The sequence below is a fragment of the Mya arenaria genome, chromosome 7 (assembly GCF_026914265.1).
Source record: "Mya arenaria isolate MELC-2E11 chromosome 7, ASM2691426v1".
Lineage (NCBI taxonomy): Eukaryota > Metazoa > Mollusca > Bivalvia > Myida > Myidae > Mya > Mya arenaria.
In genome coordinates, this window is record NC_069128.1 from 57,101,949 (window position 1) to 57,126,094 (window position 24,146).

General features: G+C 35.8%; 2 protein-coding genes across 2 annotated transcripts; both read left to right on the plus strand.

Moving 5' to 3' along the window:
• Nucleotides 1–1,864: 1,864 nt before the first annotated feature.
• On the plus strand, nt 1,865–8,840 carry LOC128240124 (uncharacterized). The gene is made up of 4 exons (XM_052956638.1): nt 1,865–2,001; nt 5,123–5,232; nt 7,256–7,395; nt 8,304–8,840. The coding sequence occupies exons 2-4, from the start codon at nt 5,139–5,141 to the stop codon at nt 8,538–8,540; spliced, it is 471 nt and encodes a 156-aa protein (XP_052812598.1). The 5' UTR covers nt 1,865–2,001; nt 5,123–5,138; the 3' UTR covers nt 8,541–8,840.
• Nucleotides 8,841–13,332: 4,492 nt separating this feature from the next.
• LOC128241281 (uncharacterized) lies at nt 13,333–20,947 on the plus strand. Its single transcript, XM_052958223.1, has 10 exons — nt 13,333–13,411; nt 13,865–14,028; nt 14,508–14,632; nt 15,156–15,310; nt 15,738–15,798; nt 16,436–16,598; nt 16,817–16,943; nt 17,372–17,496; nt 17,774–17,998; nt 20,918–20,947. The coding sequence occupies exons 1-10, from the start codon at nt 13,333–13,335 to the stop codon at nt 20,945–20,947; spliced, it is 1,254 nt and encodes a 417-aa protein (XP_052814183.1).
• Nucleotides 20,948–24,146: the final 3,199 nt, after the last annotated feature.

Here is a 24,146-nt window from a genome sequence, read left to right on the forward strand (position 1 = left end):
GATATCAATGTTCATTTAATGACGCATTATTTTGTTCCATGACGTCATTTTAAATACGCGCAATGATATTTTTATGACGTCAGCTGAGTGTTGCACTGGAGTGGAATACAGACTACCGTTTTTTTCGTTTGGATTTATGATGGTATTAAATAAAAACAATTACATGGGTCTGAATTGAGTGTGTGCCGTTAAACAGATACCCGGTGGTCGATTGAGTATCATTAATGATGGGGTCACCGCCATGGGAGGTTCAACTTATTCGTGAGCAATAAGCCGCTCACTTGTTTCAACAATCACTTATAGAAGCCAATTAACCATATGCAATCCAAATCATTACAGTTAGCCCCTCTCTTAACAAGATTTTAAGGGACTCGCTCATGGTATCATTACACTCGCTCATGGTATCATTACAGTTAGCCCCTCTCTACACAAGATTTTAAGGGACTCGCTCATGGTATCATTACAGTTAGCCCCTCTCTAAACAAGATTTTAAGGGACTCGCTCATGGTATCATTACAGTTAGCCCCTCTCTAAACAAGATTTTAAGGGACTCGCTCATGGTATCATTACAGTTAGCCCCTCTCTTAACAAGATTTTAAGGGACTCGCTCATGGTATCATTACAGTTAGCCCCTCTCTAAACAAGATTTTAAGGGACTCGCTCATGGTATCATTACAGTTAGCCCCTCTCTAAACAAGATTTTAAGGGACTCGCTCATGGTATCATTACAGTTAGCCCCTCTCTAAGCAAGATTTTAAGGGACTCGCTCATGGTATCATTACAGTTAGCCCCTCTCTAAGCAAGATTTTAAGGGACTCGCTCATGGTATCATTACAGTTAGCCCCTCTCTAAACAAGATTTTAAGGGAATCGCTCATGGTGTCATTACAGTTAGCCCCTCTCTAAACAAGATTTAAAGGGACTCGCTCATGGTATCATTACAGTTAGCCCCTCTCTAAGCAAGATTTTAAGTGACTCGCTCATGGTATCATTACAGTTAGCCCCTCTCTAAGCAAGATTTTAAGGGACTCGCTCATGGTATCATTACAGTTAGCCCCTCTCTAAACAAGATTTTAAGGGACCCGCTCATGGTATCTTTACAGTTAGCCCCTCTCTTAACAAGATTTTAAGGGACTCGCTCATGGTATCATTACAGTTAGCCCCTCTCTAAACAAGATTTTAAGGGACTCGCTCATGGTATCATTACAGTTAGCCCCTCTCTAAACAAGATTTTAAGGGACTCGCTCATGGTATGTTAAATGCACTTTTTACGGATATTTAATTGTATCACTAAATAAAGTGCGGCAAATCATGTTATTGTTAAAATAAAGATACTGACAGCTGAAACCCTTCAGCAAATGTTGATATTTGCTCAAATATCGTATTTGAAGACAATTTTAATGCCGGTACTAGCGCTGTGGCGTGAATGGTTGATTAGCCACGTGAAGTCGTCATCATCATCCTCATCCTCGTTAGGATAAGTGTGGTACCTCATATTTGGTAGCAAGTGAGCATCTTTAAACTAGCCAGTTGTAAGACGTTGCGTGGCTGGAATCGTCATCATCGACATAATCATCATCATCATCATCATCATCAATCATCATCATCATCATCATCATCATCATCATCATCATCATCATCATCATCATCATAAAATCACTCGGGTCTAAGTATCGCTCGTGTTCCATAAACAGATACAATTAAAATTAATGTCGGTGTCTTCCTCCTGAATTGAACTGGTTGTATCGACCGCATTGTCACACAGAGTCGATGAAACCGTATCATTTTTTCAATAAACCATGCTAGAGAATTCAGCAGACGAGATTTCCAGGGAAAGGTTGTTATTCTGTGATATCTCTGGCTTTCCACTACGTCAATATCTGTATGGCAAACACATTAACATACAAACATACGACCGCTTATATATGTAACATGAAAATGACATAATGGAGCAGAAACTACACGTTCAATTGTATCTTGGTGAAGGCTCATAAAACTGAAGGTATGAATTTTGTTGTTATTGTTAAAATGTTCTATTTGGTAGCAACGATATTTGAATATTGAAGGAGCATGTTTCTGTAACTTAATGACATTGTGTTAACGCTTGTTAAGTGTATGGTAGTCGTTAGGTTGGTCTGTGTATCTTTAAAGTGACACTTTTATTCAAAATCAATACATATATATGTATAACAAACATACATTTTGAGTGATAAACCTTAAACTACTTCCTAAATATAGCATTTATGGAAATTATTAATTACCGATAACAAGATTGTAAAAATGAATTTTGATAGCTGAAAACGCAAAAATATATTAATGATTGGTGAGTGCAGAAACATTTACTACGATCTGCTATCATCTCATTAGGTAGAAATACTGTGTTTCCTGCACATTTCTTTCAAATCAAACAGAGTAGCTTTCATCTGAACCATTGTTTTTTATATGTATCCACCTGTCCGGTAAATTAAAACAATTGTAATAATTGTGGTACGTTTTATTTGGTAGTAAAAGTGCATCTTTAAACATTGTAAGATAGTGCGGGGTTGGAATCGATACAATATTAAAGCACGTATGAACAGTGACAAATATCAATTTTCTAGTTCATATGTCAAACAGTGAAATATCATTTTCATTTAACTGATCAATCTTTATTAATCACTGGAAAGCAATAGAAAGGTACTTGATAGTGTTCTTAAAGGGGCTGTACTCCGTATGAAGAAATAGCGAAAAAAAAAGAAGAAAATTGTCGAAAACTGACATAAACTTTGTATTGATTACAATGCATTGAAACTTACTAGCTGAAGTACCACATAGTTTACAATTAATTTGGTTTACAGTTTTGTCGTACTTTTCCATTAAAAAGATTTCTATGTATGTCTACCTAGTAGAATTCATTCCTTATGCGTGATTAGCTTGTCGATGTTATCACGTGATATTACCAAGTTAGGTTTATAGCTTAAATATTCCAACCGTTTAGGGTAAGCCTTCGAAGCACAGTGGTTACAACACTGAACTGCAATTTTGGCGACACCGGTTCGAACCCGGTCTCCGACTCGATTTTTTTTACATTTTGGTATTTATTTTTACAATTATGATATCAAAGAGTAAAACATTTTATTAAATAATTATCCTGAGCTTCGTTACAGAAAAAAAACTTTTTTTTTGTGCCAATCTGGTGTACAGTCCCTTTAAATATTGTTAACGTTCTTTTGTAAAATTAATTCTTAAATTGGCTAAATGGAATATGTGAAATAGCACGCTTTATATTGATTTTATAAAGTAAAATTTTAACTTTACTGTCTCACGTAGTTGGGAACGTGTTCACAATGGGGGATTTTAAAAAAAAGTTGATTAAAAAACAAACAGAAACCATTAGACTGTTTTAACAGATTTCTTAAATTTCATGAATTAATTTATTTAATTGAGTTTTCAAACAAGCATTATGAACACACTTCATTTCTGGTTCTTCAGAAAAAGGCGTAATCTGTTTATGATTATTTCCACTAGACCGACCCTATTTATTCCTCCCGACCTTACGCTCTTTGTTTTTGTGTGTGCGTTTTGTAATTTCCAAAAAATGTGGTATTTGAGAACAATGTATGTTTAAAGGCCTAGTTTAAGGAATGTTTGGCATGTCAATCCCCTGCTGTGCATCTCCTGCAAATTGCACTGATGTCACAGCAGGGGCCAATTTCCTGTTTATTTGTTTATTGGCTCAGGGCCACTCAGAGTCCATATTTATAATAAAACCTCCAAAACTGCTCAGCAGGATACTCAGATCGGAGATCTGATAAGACAATTAGGCACTTAGATTAAGATCAATACACAGAGGTTGTGTACAATACAAGGTTTTGGGGAGGGGGTCACTTATAGAAAAAATAAACTAGGTCTTTAAGTATTTCCACAATAGTGACATACCCTGATAAAGGTGAGTTTGGTACAGAATTCCGGTTCCCAAAAAAACACAAATTAAAGTTATGCCTTCCTACCTACCATATTACTTTTGGAGATGAGTGAGTTGAAATAAAGAATGTTTTGGTGTGTGTGGCTGGGGTTGGGTGAGGCTGGTGGATAAAAGAGACACACGAGGGGCTATATTTGAAATATGCATATGTTTTTAATGTTTGTTAATGCATTAATATGGTTAACTTATTTAGATTAAATGATCAAAACAAAAAGCATATAATTTGTGTTCTAATAAAATATATAAGCGGTATTTTGGCGTTTTTTCATCAGGGGAATGTTTTTCCACGTCGCTAGTTATTGATAACCCCATTTGTAAAGGTTTGTATTTTTAACTGGACACAAATCATATGCCTTTTTTGGTTTTGATCGTTTAAGGAGTTCCATGTGTTTTTCTTACAAGAAAAGATTCTGTAAAAGAGGAATTGTCGATTCCTTAGATTTCCTAGAAATCTGGGATTGTCAAAAGACTTGAGAAAGAATATTATTATCAACTGGACAAATAACTCCGATTTCTTAGCTGTTTTCCTTTCAAGAAAAATACTCGGGAAAAAGGGATGGTCAAAAAACTTGTGAAATAATTTGTCATTTCGTGGAATATTAATAAATGTCAATATTGCTCCTGGTAACCTGCAATGCTATTTAATTTTTTTCGCGCTACAGGTTGCCACCGAACCTGTGTTTCACACGATCGCGTTGGTCCCTGGAGTCACGTTGTCAAAATACTCGAGAGAAGGATTGTCGATTCGTTGAACAGTAGTAGCAAATTGTAATGTTGTTTACATTATATGCGATCAAATTTGTCGCACTACAGGTTGCCTCCGACCTTGTCGGGAAGCAGTTGGTTCTCGCATTCGATCGCTGCTGGTCCTTCATGTCACGTTGTCAAACGACACGGGATTGTCAATTCGTTGAAGAGATTCAAATGATAATGCTGTGCATGTTTACATTACATGCTTTCAAATTTGTCCTGCTACTGGTTGCCTACTAACTGTCGGGAAGCAGTTGGCACTCACACTAGTTCGCACGCTTTCGCTTTTGGTCACTCGTGTCTCGTGTCAGAATACTCGGGGGCAAAGGTTTATCGATTCGTTGAAGAGTATCACGTTTAAATGTTTTGCATGTTTACATTACATACTATCTAATTTGTCGTCCTACAGGTTTTCCCCCAAGAACATGACTGGAAGGAGTATGCGCTCGCACTCAATACCTGCGGGTCCCTCGTGTCACGTGGTTATCACAGATGACGGCACGAGCTCTACTTCAACAGGTACCAACTCGAAGTGTTAAAACAGTGAAATTCTTATATACACTCGTTTTCGCAAACAATGTTTACAATTTTCATATGACTTTCGTTGTAATGATAAACTATGTTGATAAATAAAACCGCTTCTTCACTAGCTAGCATCGTGTTAGTACATAAGACAAAGCATGAACTTTGTAAAAACATATCTCAATTTAAATACAAAATGGTCCCCGACTTCGATAAGTGTTTTGTCTGGGCTCTACGCTCTCCCCCCCCCCCCCCACACACACACAACACTCACGCCCAACATTGTGTCAAGAAGAGTGACAAGTGGGTTTTCTGTCGGAAGTGGGTCTTCTTCCGGCTTGCCGGCTCCCCTAACAACACTACACAACACTTAGTATCAAGGAGAGTGACAAGTTGGTCTACTTCCGGCTCTCTTGTCCTCCTCTCCCATACAACACAACACTTTTGTCCAACATCATGCCAATGAGAGTAACTTTTCTCCCATCTCAGACGAGTGAATAAAAAATGGCCGTTCTGGAAATTTTTACTCGTATAGAACTCCTTTTTTATTTTCATAACAAAATTAACTCCCTTGTTGAAGACCGTCGTCTGCAGCATCATGGAAAATTTGTCTTGTGACAATATTTAAAATCCAAAAAAATATTTCTCGCTTCAAATGGCGCAATAAAGTAGTTTTCACGCTCCTTTCCAGAAATAATTCTGCCCTCCCCTCAGCACTATTTAAAGAACGATTTTACTATTTACATAATCAGAATCACTACGCGCATATCCATGACAAACACAAATTATCACATATCGATAAGTACATTGTTTTCACAACGTTCAGAGAGTTCCAGCGAAACAATACGTTTTTTTAGTTTACTGAGGTGGGAGAAAAAACAAAACATGTTCAATAACTCTCATGTAAGATAGGTTTTTCTCCCACCTTGGAATTATCCCATATCCATACGCAATTATTTTCACTAAGGACAAAAGAGTTCCAGCAAAAAAATGCATTTTTACTTAATTTTGTTTTAGGGAGAAAAAGCATCTACCATAGCCGCTCGTGCAAGATAGGTTCATCCCGACCCTCGCGCAGGGTGTTTTGCGGAAACTCGGTAAACCTCGTTTTCGCCAAAATCCCTACGCTCGGGTCGGAATGAACCTATCTTACACTCTCGGCCATGGAAGAAACTTTGAATCCCAACCCTCGCGCATGGTATTTTGCGGAAACGCGTTTAACCTCGTTTCCTCAAAACACCCTACGCTCGGGTCGGGATGAATCTTTTTTACACACTCGGCCATGGAAGATTTAATCCTAGTTTAACCTTCCTCACAATATGTTTAATAAAATATAAATAGCCTAATTCTATCGAAAAACAAACAGAAAAACAGACAAAGAACTTACAAGTTTCTTTTTCGAAAAAATCTTACAGTACATTAGTTACCAACTGTTGATAGTCTTTTTTGAAACGATTTGTTTCTGACAAACATAGACTGACTAATCAAACATGTCGTATATAGGATCTGCTTATGTACCAGTCAATTGTAACAATGCCCCTCCCCCCCCCCCACTCCAGGTCTGGGAATATACCGGGGATAGCCGGGGAAATGGGCCTTGTTCTTACTTTCCAGGTGGCCCCGCAGGGCCGGGTGAATGCGTTGGGTTTGTCTTCGCGCCACAAACAGCGGGGAATGGGCCTTACCTAGGGTCTTTGGGGTGCGGGGGAATTTGTCGGGGATTTTACCAGCAGTTAGTCCCCGCAGGGCGGGGATTTTACCCGGGCTTGGCTGGACCGAAAGTCATAGTCCCGACTATTCCTCGGACCTTGGGGGCGTGGTTACAATTGACTGGTGCATTACACTTAAGCAGCCAATTGTATAACATTGGTTAAATTTTGGGTTTGATCAAAGCTTTTTTAATTTAATCTAATAACAACTTCATATGTCCAAGCGAATCACGTAGAGTTAGGTCTCAAACTAGCAAGACAATCTATCAAAACGCTATACCATTAACTGCCGTTCACTTTCTCAACTTCAGGCGAGCCGCCCTTTTTGAAGTCTGCTGACGCCGATACTGGCCATGAGCGCCTCTTACGTCACACTGCCACTGGAACTGCAAACGCGATTCAGCACTGCCGTCCGTCACGTCCGCCACATTACCTCATCCTTGCAATACTTGTAAGTATTTTAGCAACTATGTTACGAAAAACCATATTGTTTTTTGGTAAGTTACAAACCTCAAATTTCACCTTACTGTTTAGAAAATAAATTAACTCGTAAACTGAATGATTATTTTTTCGTAAATGCTATCTAATATGTTATTGACATATAGGGAACAAAACGAATGTTGACATAAATGTCATTCCATAATTTCCATTTATATAACAAAAATACGAATGTTAAACATAACTTTATTCTTTGTTTCAGCTACATATAGTCAAACATTAAATTGTTTAAATTGAGATAACAGTATTCAATTATAATCTTGTGAGTTTTTGACATACATGTCGTTCCATAATTTAGGTTTACACAGTATACTGTGTGAGTTTTTGACATACATGTCATTCCATAATTTAGGTTTACACAGTATACTGTGTGAGTTTTTGACATACATGTTATTCCATAATTTAGGTTTACTCAGTAAACTATGTCAGGTTTTGACATACATTCATTCCATAATTTAGGTTTACACAGTAAACTATGTGAGGTTTTGACATACATGTCATTCCATAATTTAGGTTTACTCAGTAAACTATGTCAGGTTTTGACAGACATTCATTCCAAAATTTAGGTTTACATAGTAAACAAAGTAAAAGTTTGACATTCCACATTTCAGGATTACATTATATACACTATTCATGGTTTACATAAACATATTCCGTTATATACGTGTTAAAGTAAGTAAGTAAGTAAGTAAGTTGTTAATTATAGTGACATGTGCATAACACAAATGATATTCACAATTCAAATATCAATGATGATAACACCCGGCTCATCGCGCCTATAAGTCACCTTAATGTTAACAAATCTCTAGAATGTGCACATATATTAACAAAACCAATTATGTATGTATGTATATATTTCAGGTTACAATCCTGATCAATCCTGCGTTCGGGAGTGTCGCCGTTCTGTGCTCTCTGTGGTCACGGCAGTGCCATAAACATAACGCCATAAATGACGCTAAAAGATGGGGGAACATCTCAAAGTGGATGAGTATCGTTGGTTCGGCGATTTCATTGGTTGTTGCGGCGTTTTTGGTCGTGTATTATGTGTATATTGACAAGAACATAGTGGACACGCAAGAAGAGTTACAGAACAACTAAAGTGGGGTTAGACATTGTGCTCTTGTGTAATTTATGACATGTGTATTGAGTTAAAATTATGTATATAGGGCATTTGATTCGGTGACAGGAAGAAGGGGATGTTTAGGTCGATTCAAACTTTTGACGGATGCCTCTTGCATCATAATCATATGGGCAAAATGTTCAACAAAGTTATCAATTTACTCATGGAGTAAATTGTACACACGATATTCATGGTTTATTCAAACTTGAGTGGACACTTATCTTAAGTTCGACGTGTTAAAGATGTATTTGACAATATAAACAATTTTGCGGTTTAAATAAAATAACAGTCTGAAAGATGTTAAATTTTGACAATGATATCAATAACAGTGAAATTCAGTTTAATTAAATAATCTTTATTTACACCGCTAATTATTATTGGTTGTAAATTTTCTTTAGCGAAATTAAATGAACTTACAATACACAGTGCTGTGCTAGATATCTATCAAACGGGAAAACTACAGTTACTGTATAACATACTAGAGAAATTAGAAAAGTTTTTTTTTTTCTTTTGCGTTTGCATTTGAGTTGAGACAAATATGGAAACTGTCCAAATGATTTGAAGCACACTGATGGCCAGACAAAAACAAAAGCAACAACATACAACTGACTTTATCATTGCAAGAGGTAATCTCTATGCTGCTCAACGTGATGGGAGTTGCAGTTTCCGGTTGTGGCTGCCCGAAGTGCCGGCTATTGTCAGTGTTGATATCATTTCTTCAGGCAACCACCACCGGTATTGCCCGAAATGTTTATGTATTATAAGTCAAAACGTTTGGAAGTGTTGTACAATGTGTTAATGTTGATGAACCGAACAATGCCAGGCCTGTTTAACATTTTTAAAGCTCGCATAAAATACCAGAACGTCGCATTGCATTTAGAATACTTTACTTGAAGTTTCTCAATTATCTTTAAAACAAATACTGTGAGAATACGACTAAAACTTTAAAGTCATTAAGAATGTCTAGTAGTTTCGTATGTTCACTATCAGATATGGGGAAATGGTAATATACGCATACAATGACAGAAATGTCGTTAAAACAGTTGATAATAATGTACAATCAGTTGCATGGCTAATGGCTTTTTATGCTTATGGCTTTTTATGCAAATGGCTTTTCCAGCGTCTATTTTCCTCTAAAATATTGATTCCTATATCGTTGCTTTATTTAAAATAATGATTGTTAAGAGAATAAAAAAAAAAACATCCTTGGAATATAAAAGCTAAAAGATACATTAAAACTAAAATCACTTTACACTAAGCTTTTTTATTTTTTGTCTTGGAAAGAGCAAATTTTTGCGTAATTATCTGCAAATCAGTGAGATTAGACTGCTGACAAAAGATCAGATCGCAGATTTTCATATTTCCGTTCGAAAATTAAAATTTTATGGCTAACGGTTTAAGAAAAAATGCATAAAACATCAATTTTTGGACTTAAATATATAAATCTGCGATCTAATTTTTGTCAGCAGTCTTATATAACTGGTTTTCATGCATTTTCGCAAAAAAATGACTCGTTCCAAGACAAAAAATAAAAAAGTTGTCAAAACCATCTGTGAGAGTGTAGCTTTAACCAAACCAGGGAATAAAACGGTAAGATACAAATTTAACAGACTGCACACATTGCTATGTTGACATGTCGGGGTTCTAACCCACGACTTCTCGCTCTGCATGCGTACACTTCAAATGGATACCGCGCCGCTGTAAAAGCTCTGTAGCGAGACATTATAAATGCCGCTATATATATATCGTATACCCGGATACACAATTGGCTTCTGCAGATGTTCCCCGGTAGAAAGTCAGGTTGACCGAAACGCATTGATTTCCATTCAAATCTGCAATATGGTGTGCATATAAGAAATATCTAACAAACTATTAGAACAGCATGACACCATGATGGACAAAACCTCTACGTGACATTGACGTTACGAGAGCGTACCAGACCCCAGGGTAAAGTGAACCGCTTGACCATTTGACCGACAAATGCTTAGATTGACCGTTGTCTTTGAGGTTAGACCGAACATTAGCTTCATAATATAACTATATACGTCTTCTAGTGGCGAAACCTACATATTGGACACTATTTAACACCTGTATTATATTTTACAATTGCTTTGTTATTGACTTAACACTAATTGTCACTTACACAAGAACAAATATTGGTCATTTTAGCATTTTGAATACATGTTAAAGGGACTAGATACCAGATTATACATGTGCAAGAAAAAATGAAAATTGTTAAAAAACTTATTTAAAACTGATATCGATGTGTAAAACGCATTGAATCTTACTTAATGATGTTTCACATCGCTTACGACACAATTATATTTCGCAGTTTTTGCGTATATCTCCAACTGGAATTTACTTGGTCTGTTACCCCACGTACATGCCAGTAATTTTAAATACAGCGTCGGTATATGTATCGGTACTAATCACGTTACTTTCACGTGTTAAATATACATACTATAAGCTGGAAAACCATTTTGTTCTTTTTTTAAACAGATAAACTCAGCTTAAACAGCGACAAAATATTCTTTTAATCATGCGAAGTCATGTATTATCGGCCTCATACTAGTTCGTATTGACGATTCTAGGCTTGTATTGAAAAAATACTGTATTTGCCGATTTTGATAACATCTGGTGTCTTGTCCCTTTAAATATGAAATCACTCTTATGAATGCTGTTAATCAATACTTATACGAAGTTTCATACATCAGGAAATCATAGTGTGATCATGCAGTCATCATAATAACCAAGTGGACATGGTTGGAACTCTGACCCTATAACAAAGTCAAAACAAAATGTTTTTGAAATGTTCATTGAATGCTGTGAACATGCAAATGAAAGTTATTATGTTAGCTATACGTGAATGTAAAACTGGAAAATTGAATAAAATAGAATACTGTTTGTCATAATCACTGGTTGGAAATAATTTAAAAATAATTTGAGTTAATAATACAGGACATTGTTAAAACTGCACTCTTACAGATATAACATTTTTGCAACTTTTTTTGTCTTGGAAAGAGCAAATTTATGCGTAAATATCTGCAAACCAATGATAAAAGGTTGCTGAAAAAAATCAGATCGCAGATTTTCATATTTCCGTTCAAAAATTAATGTTTTATGTCTTAAAACATCAATGTTTGAACTTTTATATTAAAATCTACGATCTAATTTCTTGTCAGCAGTATTGTATAAATGTTTTCCATGGATTTTCAAAAAAAGGCTCATTTCAAGACAAAAAAAGTTGTCAAATCTGTGAGAGTGCAGCTTTAAAATAAGATTACTTAAACCTTACGCTGCTTAAGAGTGCTTGGGTAAAGTTACAGGCCGAATGTATGCAATAAATGTCCTTGCGCTATTTCAATGGAAACGCAGTTTACGCCCAAAAGAATAGCAAAAATCAGAACCCATAAAATATTGCATACATATTTATTCGCCGATCATAGTTTGTATCAAACGGAAACTATATCAATTTATAGGTTAAAACTAACTTTTATTATTTCCAATGTCACATACTTTATAACATGCTTTCAAATCTGTCTCATCTTACAAGATTTAAGGGACCAAGTATCGCACACGAAATGGTTTCTCACTGAAAGCATTAAAACAACTAATTGTTGTGATGAAACTTAGGAGAGCGTTACCTGTTGAACAATAGAATCAATATATAGTTCTTGTAAAAGCGAAATCAAAGGTGTATAGCGACTCTATAACAACAAAACACGTCCATAATCTTAATTCGATCATGATATACCGCTCAGCGTCCAAGGAGTTTCAACCTAATTGTTAAGGCTTGTAGTTTTACAACTGAACAGACATTACGTTATATGGTTGCCAACCTGCTGAAGTTAGTCAGATACAGCGCATTGTGGAACCATTATTTACACAACAATTCCAAGCGTCCAGTAAACACAGGAGCTTATTCAGTGTGTGTATACCACGTGATAAATTGCGTCATAAATGCTACGTCAAAAGGCAGTATTTTGCTTCGAATGAAGGCTTTAAATTATACATTAACAAGTCCACTAATCGCACGTAAAAGACAAATCCGTGTGTTGAAGGCACAAGGGGAGCGCCGAAGAGCGCCTGCACGAGCGACTCAACACGTGCAGAACACAGACAGACTATACACGCATCAATGGGTCTTTCCGCACACCCTTTCTTGTAAGCATGATGAGCACAAAAACATAACGACACGCAAATTGTAGATAATGTTACAAACTATTGTATACCTTAGCATTATTGTATAAAACAAACAATACGGTCAATAATTATTATTGTCGGTAATGACACACTAACAGTAGCAGGTGACGACAAAGTCCACGACAATTCATCTATTATTTATCATTGGGTTTCACCATTTTGCGTGTTTATTATTGCTAGTTACATTGGTAACGAAATCACATCACAATTCAATTACCTATATGACGATGTGCAATAGTTAATGACGAATTATTGGGCGTCTTGGTAAAAGAATGCGCTCTATTTCCGAAGTTTCCGACAGATTATTTTCGGCACAGAAGTTGATGGACGTATAGGATAACATGTAAAACAGGTACGTTTAAAAATATTTCAAACATTTGAAATTTGTGTACATGTTAGTATGTATTTCTCTTTTTATGAAGGCATGGGCTTATAAAACTCGCTTATCAATGTTAAATCACTAAAATCTGTGAAATTGTATATATGCAGCTGGTTTTAAAGTAGGTGGCTGGCTGTACCTTTCGTGTTTGTGGTACAATTCTAGTTTGCGACAGTTTCAGGGCGAGCATGGACAGTACATTTTTCTTGCATGCAGCCCTAATTGCAGTCATGGCAACACTTACACATGGAGAGTTCTCCCCTAACCGTAAGTGTCCTTTAACTTGGTTAAAAACTATTTATTGCATGAAAATATACAAATGACAAAATTAATTTCATATAAAATATAAAATCTGATGCGGAGCTTAAAGCTTATAACGATCACCTTCTTCTGTAGAAAGCAATCAAATACATTTTATTTCGTTGTCTTTATATAAAGATGAATGCTTCATAAATGCCTCAAAATGCGTCATAAATTATGTCTAAATGGAGCTAACAAATAAATTGATATTGTGATGGAAAAAATATCCATTAGATTTATAGATAGTTTGATATTAGCATATGTTTTAAACTCTTTGTAACTACCCGTAATACCATATTTTACTCAAGAATACAAAAAGATGCATATTATTATTAGTCGAAACAAAATGTCGGAATACTAATATTGTTATTACATCTCATAAAGGTTATTCATAAATCTTGTTGCTGTTGTTGTTTCCAGTAACAATATCCAGTTGTAAAAACCGGCGCGCTGTAATACACGTCGAGGATGCCGCGCCAGGCGGACTACTTTTTATCCAGGGCGGAGGGTCAGACTGTTTACGCACTACTGAGTTGCAGTTGACAGAGCACACTTTCATGTTTGAGCAGTGCAACATAGAATATGTAAGTCATTGACAGGTTTTATAAGGCTGTTTGTGAAAATGATTATGATATAGAGCATAGTATAAAGTATACACCGTATACTCCCAAAACATTTAGTGGTCAACATTATATATTTTATCCAATAAGAAAGCAGTGTTTCTCAATGTTTTAATACATTCATTTCAGTTTATCAGCAGTCAGTCGTCCGTTTTTATTTTTAATTCGTGGACGCAGTAAATATATACAATGGCTGGCCAAGTTAAAGGGTTGTTTACACAATATTATATAGACCACTAAAATTTTAAAGATTGTTAGTATGTATATACACAAAATATATGTATATGCGACCGCTTCGCATCAATTTGCTTCGATGTGTTTTACAGTAGCTGACTTATACTGCCGCGTATGGTGTTAGAATTTTTGGATGGGTCAAAATATATAAACAACAGTTCGCTGATAAGTTATACATTTGACCTCAACCTTCGTTTCCATGTCAACAGGACATGAAGTTCCGCGTAGTGGTACAACAGAACCCGCGGTACCAGACCGGAAATGACAAAGTGATTCCTATCATGTGCCTTGTTGACACCAGCGACCTCCACGTGAGCAACATCATCTATCCTGCGTACGTATATAGCGGAAGTAGTGGCATGTCCGAGGAAACTACCATTAATTGATTCGGACGTTTAATTCATAAATATTGATTGGACAAGATACAGAAAATGGAAGACATAAACAAACATTTGGGTTGATTTAAAAGTCATTTGATCCATGATATACAACGAACCTCAAGCTCGACGATTACATACTTAATTTTCCCAGTATCTATACATCTGCAGGCGCGTAGCTGCCTCTTCGCGAGTACGCGGCTGAATCCACATAATTCTGAAAATAAAAATATATATTTATAAAAATGCCAAAGTTGCAGTTTGCGAACTTGACAACATGAACTGTCCATTTTCCAGTTCTAAATTAAGCAGCTCAGAACGACTAGAATGCACCAGATCGCACCATTGTTTTCAAATTTTCCCGAGGGTGCATACCCCCGATCCCTCACAGCACAATTATGAATCCACATGAATAGAGGGCTAGCTACGCCCCTGATATGGCTTCACAGCGCATGTTAACGTGTTTTTTTTTTCTTTTAGTGAATCGAATGACAAATCCATGAACAAAACGGTCAGACCGACGGTGAGCATGCGCATCGTTGCTTCTGATGATGTCATTTCCGGCGAACCAATCAGCGAGGTTTCCATAGACGATGAACTCAAGCTCTTACTGTCACTGGATGAGCCATATTTACGTAGGTTTCATTCGAATTTCGTTATCGTCGTATTGTTGTTGCTTTTTTTCAAAAGATTTAACCAAACATGACAAGAGGTTAAAAGATGCAAGACGCATTGAAAGTTTCATATTGATGAAACTGTATATCAAAATACTTGCTGGTAACAACAACAAGGACAACAACAACAACAACACTAACAACAACAACTACTACAACAACCATTACAACAACTACAACACCAAACAATTACTACTCTTATGACTTTGCCTAGAGGGTAAAAGTAATCAGGGCGGATTTAAAGATACATTATTGGTAGACATACGTATTTAAATACCATTAAATAATTATTAATAATCGTGTATGCCATAATTCTTTTTCATGTAAAAGGTACCTGATTAAAATATCAGAAGTATTGAGTGGCGGTAAAACTGTATTGTCACTTCAGATGATTTCGACATAAAGGCCAAAGACTGCATCGCATCAAAGCTTCCGCTAGTTAAAAATGAGTGAGTGTATAGATCAACAATGCTTAGTGTCAACTAAATAATCGATTTATGTTACTTTCTTTTACTAATATAATAATCATATCTATTTAATAAGATGCTCGTTGTTTTAGCGTTATACGATGTTCATGGATGCATAATGAAAATGTATGATATACCTTGGTACACAATTGACGATAACAAAATCCACTTCAAAATAAGAGATATTTATAATTGAGAAACACTTAACGAGGACCCTTTCCACTTTAATCCTCGAAACGCATATCAAGTTAAAATATAATAATAAATGAATATAATTAAAATTCTACATTTTAAGCCAATGAAATTGCAGGTAGGCAGCCATTAAGTACTAAACATTAAGAATTTCAATTTTCGCGGTCCGCCTACTGCCACTAATCCGATACACAAACCCTGCGTCAGAGTTTGCGTTGACAATGTATCACCCTATAAGGTTGTATTAAAAGCCAGATATATTACCTGTAGTAATATTTTAATGATAAATAAGGGCTCGTTTCTACGCTCACTCCGACCATTCTTAGTCATTAAGAATTGACTTCATGTCATCTAACTAAGACATTATTTAAATAAGGAAAACGATAATACTATCAACCAATAATAAACATCCCTTATCCTGACACAGGTGTTCCTCAGACCAGGATCTGTTCCCTAACTTCTCTAAAGGGCAGCGTGGCAGCCTGACCTCCGCCTTCCACGCATTCACGCCCACGAACCTGCTCGGCGCGGCGGAAGTGGATGTCGCCTTCACATGTAACGTCACTGTGTGCAAGGGCGAGTGTATCCAGGTACCGTTAAAATGACGCAACGGTATCATGCAACAGGATGTATGTCGTTGTGGTCACTACCTATATATTTTATGAACTGTTCTTCGGACATATTTTCGTGTTCGAAAGAAGAAATCAATAGTTTTTCAAGATACAGTAGGTGTTCAATATTGATCTGTTGTTTTAATATTTTTGAAATAGTTTTACAGTTATGTTATAAATATTGTATTTACTTGCAGAAAGTGTGCGGTGAAATTGTCGGATGGGGACGAAAGCGTCGCCAGAACGATGAGACTGATAACGAATACGAGAAGGTCACGGTCGCTGCTAAAATTAGAGTCAAAGCACGTGATCCGGATATGCAAGGTATGTTTTTTAAGGTTTATGACGGTGAAATTAAAGAACAACAACATGAATTCTAATTAAAACTGTCCCTGTTTTTATCTATCTATGTATGTTTTCTGCAAATATAACTCAAATAAAATTACAAGAGTAATCAGTGGGCTACAAAGGTATTGTCATCAAACCTGTTTATAAGAAAATGTGAACACGCGACACGTCAATCGGCGCGGAAATAAATAAATAATATATTATCCTGTATAACTACAATGTATTTTCCAGCCAGGTGTCCGTGGAAATCACGAGAACCTTTACTGGTCCAATGTTCTTGTCAACTATGTCGTAAAGTAATTACATACGTCCAACACCAATTTCCCGGCCAACGGTTTCCATAGTGACCAGCGCGGTGCTGTATGTCGTAAAGTAATCACATGCGTCTATCTTATATTTTCCAGCCCACGGTTTCCGTGGGGAACAAGAGTACCTTTGCGGGTCCAAACTTCTGGTCAGCGCGGTGCTGGGGGTGGCTGTTGTCTCTCTTATTTTCTCCTGGCTGGTGTGCGGATGCGTCACCGCTAAGGTAAAAACATTGCATGGAAAAACTTATATCAATATCAATGCGCGTTTACATGGCTGTTCTTGTATTTAACTTAAAAGAGTACCAGAATTTTATAGGTATTGTAGGAACGTTTGTCATACTCTTATCATTGGTTCATTTATGACGATATGTATTCAAATTCTTTTACAATGGAAATGTCTGTATATTTGTATTTCTACATCTAACAAAGTGTAACTCAACAAAGGCAGTCACCGTTTCCTAAAATAGCTGCTCTTAGCTAAAGAATTCATATTTTCAGCTGCGTCGTGTTACCAAGATGACGTCATACGGAAAGAATCCAAAATCAGGCGGAATGCGGAAGATGTCGGAAACCGGCATGAACATTGCGCGATCGATGGGACGACGTCTGTCCACCATGCTCAACATTCCGGTCGGCTATGACATGAAAGAGCCTAACATGATGGACAACATTCCAGAAGCTGTCGATGATACGCCGCCGACGAAACGCCGTGATTCCGTCACTGTAAGCTCGTTGGAAGATTCTCAAGACGTCATGCATGACGCTAATGATGTGTTTCGAAATGAAAACAATATTCGTAGGCAATTGGTTGATAGAAGTACTCAAACTGAGTCATCTTTCTTGACAACGAAACGATCGGTCGGTCCGAAAAATAATCCATTTTCTCTTATTACTTCTATTTCTATAAAATCAGGTATTAAATCTCAAAAAGCACCAGAAAAGAGAAACGCTTTTGCGCAGCAGTTCTTCCAAAATAAAACATTAGATTATTCCGGTAGTACACACACTTTAGGGAATAATGACGCAGTTCTGAATCAAACTACTGTTGCATATGACGAAAACGACATTCCGCGTAACAGAAGTATGTCTGCTCAAAACATAGACAGTCGATTTCCATCAAATCTTAATACGGACTTCGAACGATCTTTCAAAAATATTGAATGTGCCGAAAATGGTAAACATTCCCTTCAGATAGAAAATGACCCAATTGAAATAAATAAAAGTTTCAACAACTGCAGCGATGATGAAAGCGTAGTTATAAATCGCAAAAATACGACTCGTACACCCCGTTACCAAGATGCAATCGTCACTAAGGTTAAGCAAACTGTCGTGACTGACAAAACAGATCACCAATACGCTACAATAGATTCGGTCGCCGATGTTGAACAAGATAGAAATATTGTAACGAACAGTGAATCTGTTCCTGCCGAATGCACTCCGTCCAGTGATAACGAAGATAAGAGAGGAAGTGAGACCAGTATCTGCAGTACAAAGTCGTTGGGACCATTCGTTGAACAACCAACGTTTTTGCCGACATACGCTAGCTCTGTTCCTTTTGGTAACGCAATAGCGCCCGAAACCGTCACAACAAATGTGAATGATGCTAATCTGACCGCGAATGAGGACACAAACACCATGTTACAAACAAATATAAGTAATGATCTTGACAGGAAACACATTTCATCGGAAAAATGTTGCGCGAATGAATCGTATGCGTTTGGCGGGACTCTTAGTAAGGCGGAACGTCATGCAACCGCTGATAAGCCCGACGGAACGAACATACAGCCTAAAAGCACGATAATTAATGTAGGAAGTTTTGGTTGTGGCGATACGAACGATTCCTATGCTCCTGAATCTGTTGTAGGAAGCGACAACTTCTATGAACCAATCGAAATAGTTCTGTCAGATATGAAATGGGAAAGACAGTATTCCACACATGTGTGAGCTGTCACAAAGGGTGAATGTTACATATATGTGAGCTGTCACAAAGGGTGAATGTTACATATCTGTGAGCTGTCACAAAGTGTGAAGGTTACATATGTGTAATCTATCACAAATAGTGAAGGTTACATATGTATGAGATGTCAACAAAGGGTGAAGGTAACATAGGTGTAAACTATCACAAAGGGTGAAGTTGACACACGTGTGAGCTGTCACAAAGAGTGAAGGTTGCATATGTGTGAGCTGTCACAAAAGGTGAAGGTTACATATGTGTAAGCTATCACAAAGGGTGAAGGTTACATATGTGTGAGCTGTCACAAAGGGTGAAGGTTACATATGTGTAAGCTATCACAAAAGGTGAAGGTTACATATGTATGAGCTGTCACAAAGGGTGAAGGTCACATATGTGTAAGCTATTACAAAGGGTGAAGGTGGCACACGTGTGAGCTGTCACAAAGATTGAAGGTTACATATGTGTGAGCTGTCACAAAGGGTGAAGGTTACATATGTGTAAGCTATCACAAAGGGTGAAGGTTACATATGTGTGAGCTTTCACAAAAAGTGAAGGTTACATATGTGTGAGCTGTCACAAAGAGTGAAGGATGCATATGTGTGAGCTGCCATTAAGTATGAAGATTACATATGCGTGAGCTGTCACAAAGAGTAAAAGATACATATGTGTAATCTGTCACAAAGGGTGAAAGTTACATATGTGTAAGCTATCACAAAGGGTGAAGGTAACATATATGTGAGCTGTCACAGAGAGTGAAGGTTACATATATGTGAGCTGTCACAAAGAGTGAAGGTCACATATGTGTGAGCTGCCATTAAATGTGAAGATTACATATGTGTGATCTGTCACAAAGAGTGAAGGTTACCTATGTGTGGCTTTCACAAAGAGTGAAAGTAACATATGAGTGGCTTTCACAAAGAGTGAAGGTGACATATGTGTGGCTTTCACAAAGAGTGATGGTTACATATGTGTAAGCTGTCACAAAGGTAAAGGTTACATATATGTGAGCTGTTACAAAGGTGAAGGTTACATATGTGTGAGCTGTTACAAAGGTGAAGGTTACATATGTGTGAGCTGTCACAAAGAGTGCAGGTTATATATGTGTGAGCTGCCATTAAATGTGAAGATTAGTAAAACAAAAAGTACTTGTAATTGGGACATGGTTACAACAGCAATGACCTTACAAATTGTAATCAACCTTAAAATACATAAAAAGACATCAGACATCGCAAACAGTATTGTTTAGTTATCACCCTTATAGTTGGTACTGCCATGGAGTTAATCGTTATTAAATTGCCAATGTTAGCGTTTGGGTTTTGTTTAGATGATAAATCTGAGTTTGTAATAGTTTCAAATGACATCATTTTGTTTATGTTATGTTCTCTTTTTTATTACAAAAAATGATTTTTATTTATGTATGCATTTGCGTATTATAGTTGTATTTAATTAGAAATAACATGTATATGAGGACATACTTAATATCTATTTCACATCACTTATTTTATTTGAGAACGCTTACTAATAGGACATAGTTTTACTGTATATTGCACTTAGTTTGTAGGAATACATTTAGCGCTGTTATAACACAAAGTGAGTAGAGAAAGCTAAAAACACTTAAACACAAATGCATTTTGTTTTTTTTCAATTCACTTTTGCACTTTTCTTTCACGTGTTGTTTATTGTTTCAGGTCACACGAGTCATTTATGTTGACCAATGATAGTTGCGCGCGCATATTTTACTTCCGGTCGGAGAGAAGGCATCTTAATTTTGTTATACAAGATACAATTTCTGTTATTAATGCCAGCTTTTATAATTTAAACAATATCGTATTTTTTTAATTGCCTCGACGCAAAAGAAACTGATATTATGTTCATTAGTTTACTCGAATAATCTTAAACGTTAAAAAACTCTATATTCTTATTATTCGACCATCCTTCCCTTTTTTCTAAGTGATAATTTATTGTAATATTATCGAACAAATGTTACAAATTAAAAGTACAGAAACTATATTTCTATAAACTAGAGTTTCTTTTGCTTCAGCGCAATGATATGTTGTTAATAAACGTGTTGTGTTTTGAACAAAATGAAGGCGGACTTCAAACGCTTGATAAGCGTTTAAAATAGTGTTTCAATGAACGCAAGATATCACCTGTACTGGTCTATGTACACGTGGCAATACTAAAAATTGAATAAATGTACTAAAAATTTAGATCTTTGTTGTTTTCCACGTTGCTTGTGCATGGTACGGAAATTTTGTAGGGTTTTAGCGATCCCGTCTATTACCTTTTAAAAATGCCAAAAAAATGTTTTCAATTTGTACAGGATGACTCTACTATTTGATATGATATATAAAATGAAGGTAAAAAAAAAATCAGTATGATTATATTGCAGACTTATTAATTTGATTCTTACATAACGTTATGTTTATTTGATTAACTATCGGTGAAGACTTTTAAATATATATAACTTTAACATTTTCAAAATAAAAAATAAACTTTACCATTAGCAATTTTTGGTATAAATGAAAGATGGACAACCTTAAAGGTGCTTTTAAAATTGGGAGTTTTGTATGAAAAAAACTAGCTATACCATAGCTCTGACCAAGAAAACAATTTGTTAACAAATAAAAAAATATTTCTTGGATTTATCAGTTCGCAATAATGATGCCATGAATACCTTGATATCGTACAGAGATACATTGTTTTTTACGACTGCGTTTTGTACGTTTGACGCATGAGTTTAGGAATCGTTTAAAATCAGTTAGAACAAAATAAAACAGTACGTTTGAAAAACTACTTGATTCAAACCACGCTGATAATCACTTTTAACACTAACATCCTTCAGTCAGTAATCGCATATCGTCAAAGAAATCTTCGCTACTTTCAGACATTTGTTTTCATTGTTTTGTCCTGACTTTAAAGCTGAACTCTCACTAATTGGACGTTTTGACAACTTTTTTATGATTTGTCTTGGAATGAGCCAATTTATGCGTAAAATGCATCTAACCAGTCATATAAGACTGCTGACAAAAATAGATCGCATATTTTTATATTTAAGTTCAAAAATTGATGTTTTATGCATTTTTCTTAAACCGTTAGTAACACGTTTAGCCATAAAATATTACTTTTCCAACGGAAATATGAAAACCTGAGATCTGATCTTTTGTCAACAGTCTTTTATCACAGGTTTACAGATATTTACGCAAAAATTTGATCATTCCACGAAAAAAAAATAAAGCTTAGAAAACGTTAATTATGTGAGAGTACAGCTTGAGAGGCCGACCGCACTGCAAAAGTGGGTGGCGAAGGTAAAAAAATAAACGTTTGAAAAGTTGATGATTTATTTAGTTTTAAGGAACGTTCGTTTTTGAGAGTGAAACAAACATTCTTGGTGATATGTTTTGGGGTAGTAAGGAGTTGATTAAATTTTGGATCAAAAAGCATTCACATTCTTTCGGAAAAGTCTGTCGATATTTTTACTATGTTTTCGTATCAAATTGTTCCAGACCACTAAATCAACAATGTCTTTAGAGTGCTTGATGATATATTTTCAAATAAGAAATGTATTAAAGTGACACTCTTATTCAAAATCAATACATGTACATAAATTACAAACAGAAATTTTGACTGATAAACTTTTAACTACTTACTAAATAATACATTTATGGAAAATATTAACTACTGATAACAAGATTGTAGACGTGAATTTAATGGCAGAAAGCGCAAAAAATATTAAATGATTGGTGAATGCTAAAAGAGTTACTGTAGTCTATTATAGTCTATTATAGTCTCATAAGGTAGAGATAGCGTGTTTTATGCTAATTTCTTTCAAATTAAACTCGGTATCCTTCATAAGAACCATTGTTTTTGATATTTATTCATCCTTTTTGGAATATTAAAACAATATTATTAATTTTGGTAAATTTTATTTGGGAGTAAGAGTGCATTTTTAAAATAACTTGTGAAAAACAATGGATGAATTTCATTTCTTCATTACAAAAATGCAAATATCTTTTTAAAATAGCTGCAATCACCACGAAGCCGCAAGAAATTGCTGATTGTGTAGTTCTGATAAATTAGACTTATAAACATATTCATTTTACATTAAGACATTTCCGGGAAAACGTAAATGCTTTTTGATTGAAATAGTGATAAAATCTTCTTTTGTAAAAAAGATTCAACTCTTAATTACAGCTTCACATGTTGCAAAGGATATATGAATTATGCTGGCTAAATATTGAACCTCAAAACTAAATATATATTGATTTTTGAAACATTTTAAATTTTGATCCTTCGAACGACGTTTGCGTTGTTGCCGGCCCTTAATGTCAATTGGAACTAAGTGAAAATAATCGAGCGGTTTTCGTGGTAAGCACTTGAAGACTTGTTATATTATCTTGTTGCAAATTAATAATGCAAGAATAAACTATGTTTATTTTCGGCCTGCATTGTCTTAACTCTTTTATCGTTTTAACTCCTCCCAAAAATCGTGTATGAGAAAGCTTTTCAACAACAAACAGAGCTCTTGATTGCTATCTTGAATTTAAGTCAATTATTGTCCTGGCCATATGTTCACCGTGAAGACACTAAAATGATCTAGATAAACGGAAGACCTTGTTACACTTGATATACGGGCATGCAGACAAAATTAACTTGTTCAATACTTGAAGTATTTGCTTTAACAATAGGATCACTGTAGTTTTTCAAAAAAATACACATGTATTCAACATCTAAATTTCATATTGATAGCCTCTCTCAAACAAACCTGTTTTCTCCACTAACATTGAAATATGTACGCACAATAAGCTGTAATTCAAATACAGGCTACGGGGCCCATATTCACTAACCATTCGGGACTCCTCGGCCAGTTTTAAGATTCCCATGAGTTAAGTCATAAAGTTTAACTGCTAAATTAAA

Coding starts and splice junctions, on each gene's coding strand:
- LOC128240124 (XM_052956638.1), top strand. CDS start 5,139: ATGACTGGAAGGAGTATGCGCTCGCACTCAATACCTGCGGGTCCCTCG. Junction 5,233..7,255: donor CACGAGCTCTACTTCAACAG/GTACCAACTCGA, acceptor TCTCAACTTCAG/GCGAGCCGCCCTTTTTGAAG. Junction 7,396..8,303: donor ACCTCATCCTTGCAATACTT/GTAAGTATTTTA, acceptor TATATATTTCAG/GTTACAATCCTGATCAATCC.
- LOC128241281 (XM_052958223.1), top strand. CDS start 13,333: ATGGACAGTACATTTTTCTTGCATGCAGCCCTAATTGCAGTCATGGCA. Junction 14,633..15,155: donor AGCAACATCATCTATCCTGC/GTACGTATATAG, acceptor TTTTTCTTTTAG/TGAATCGAATGACAAATCCA. Junction 15,799..16,435: donor CTTCCGCTAGTTAAAAATGA/GTGAGTGTATAG, acceptor ATCCTGACACAG/GTGTTCCTCAGACCAGGATC.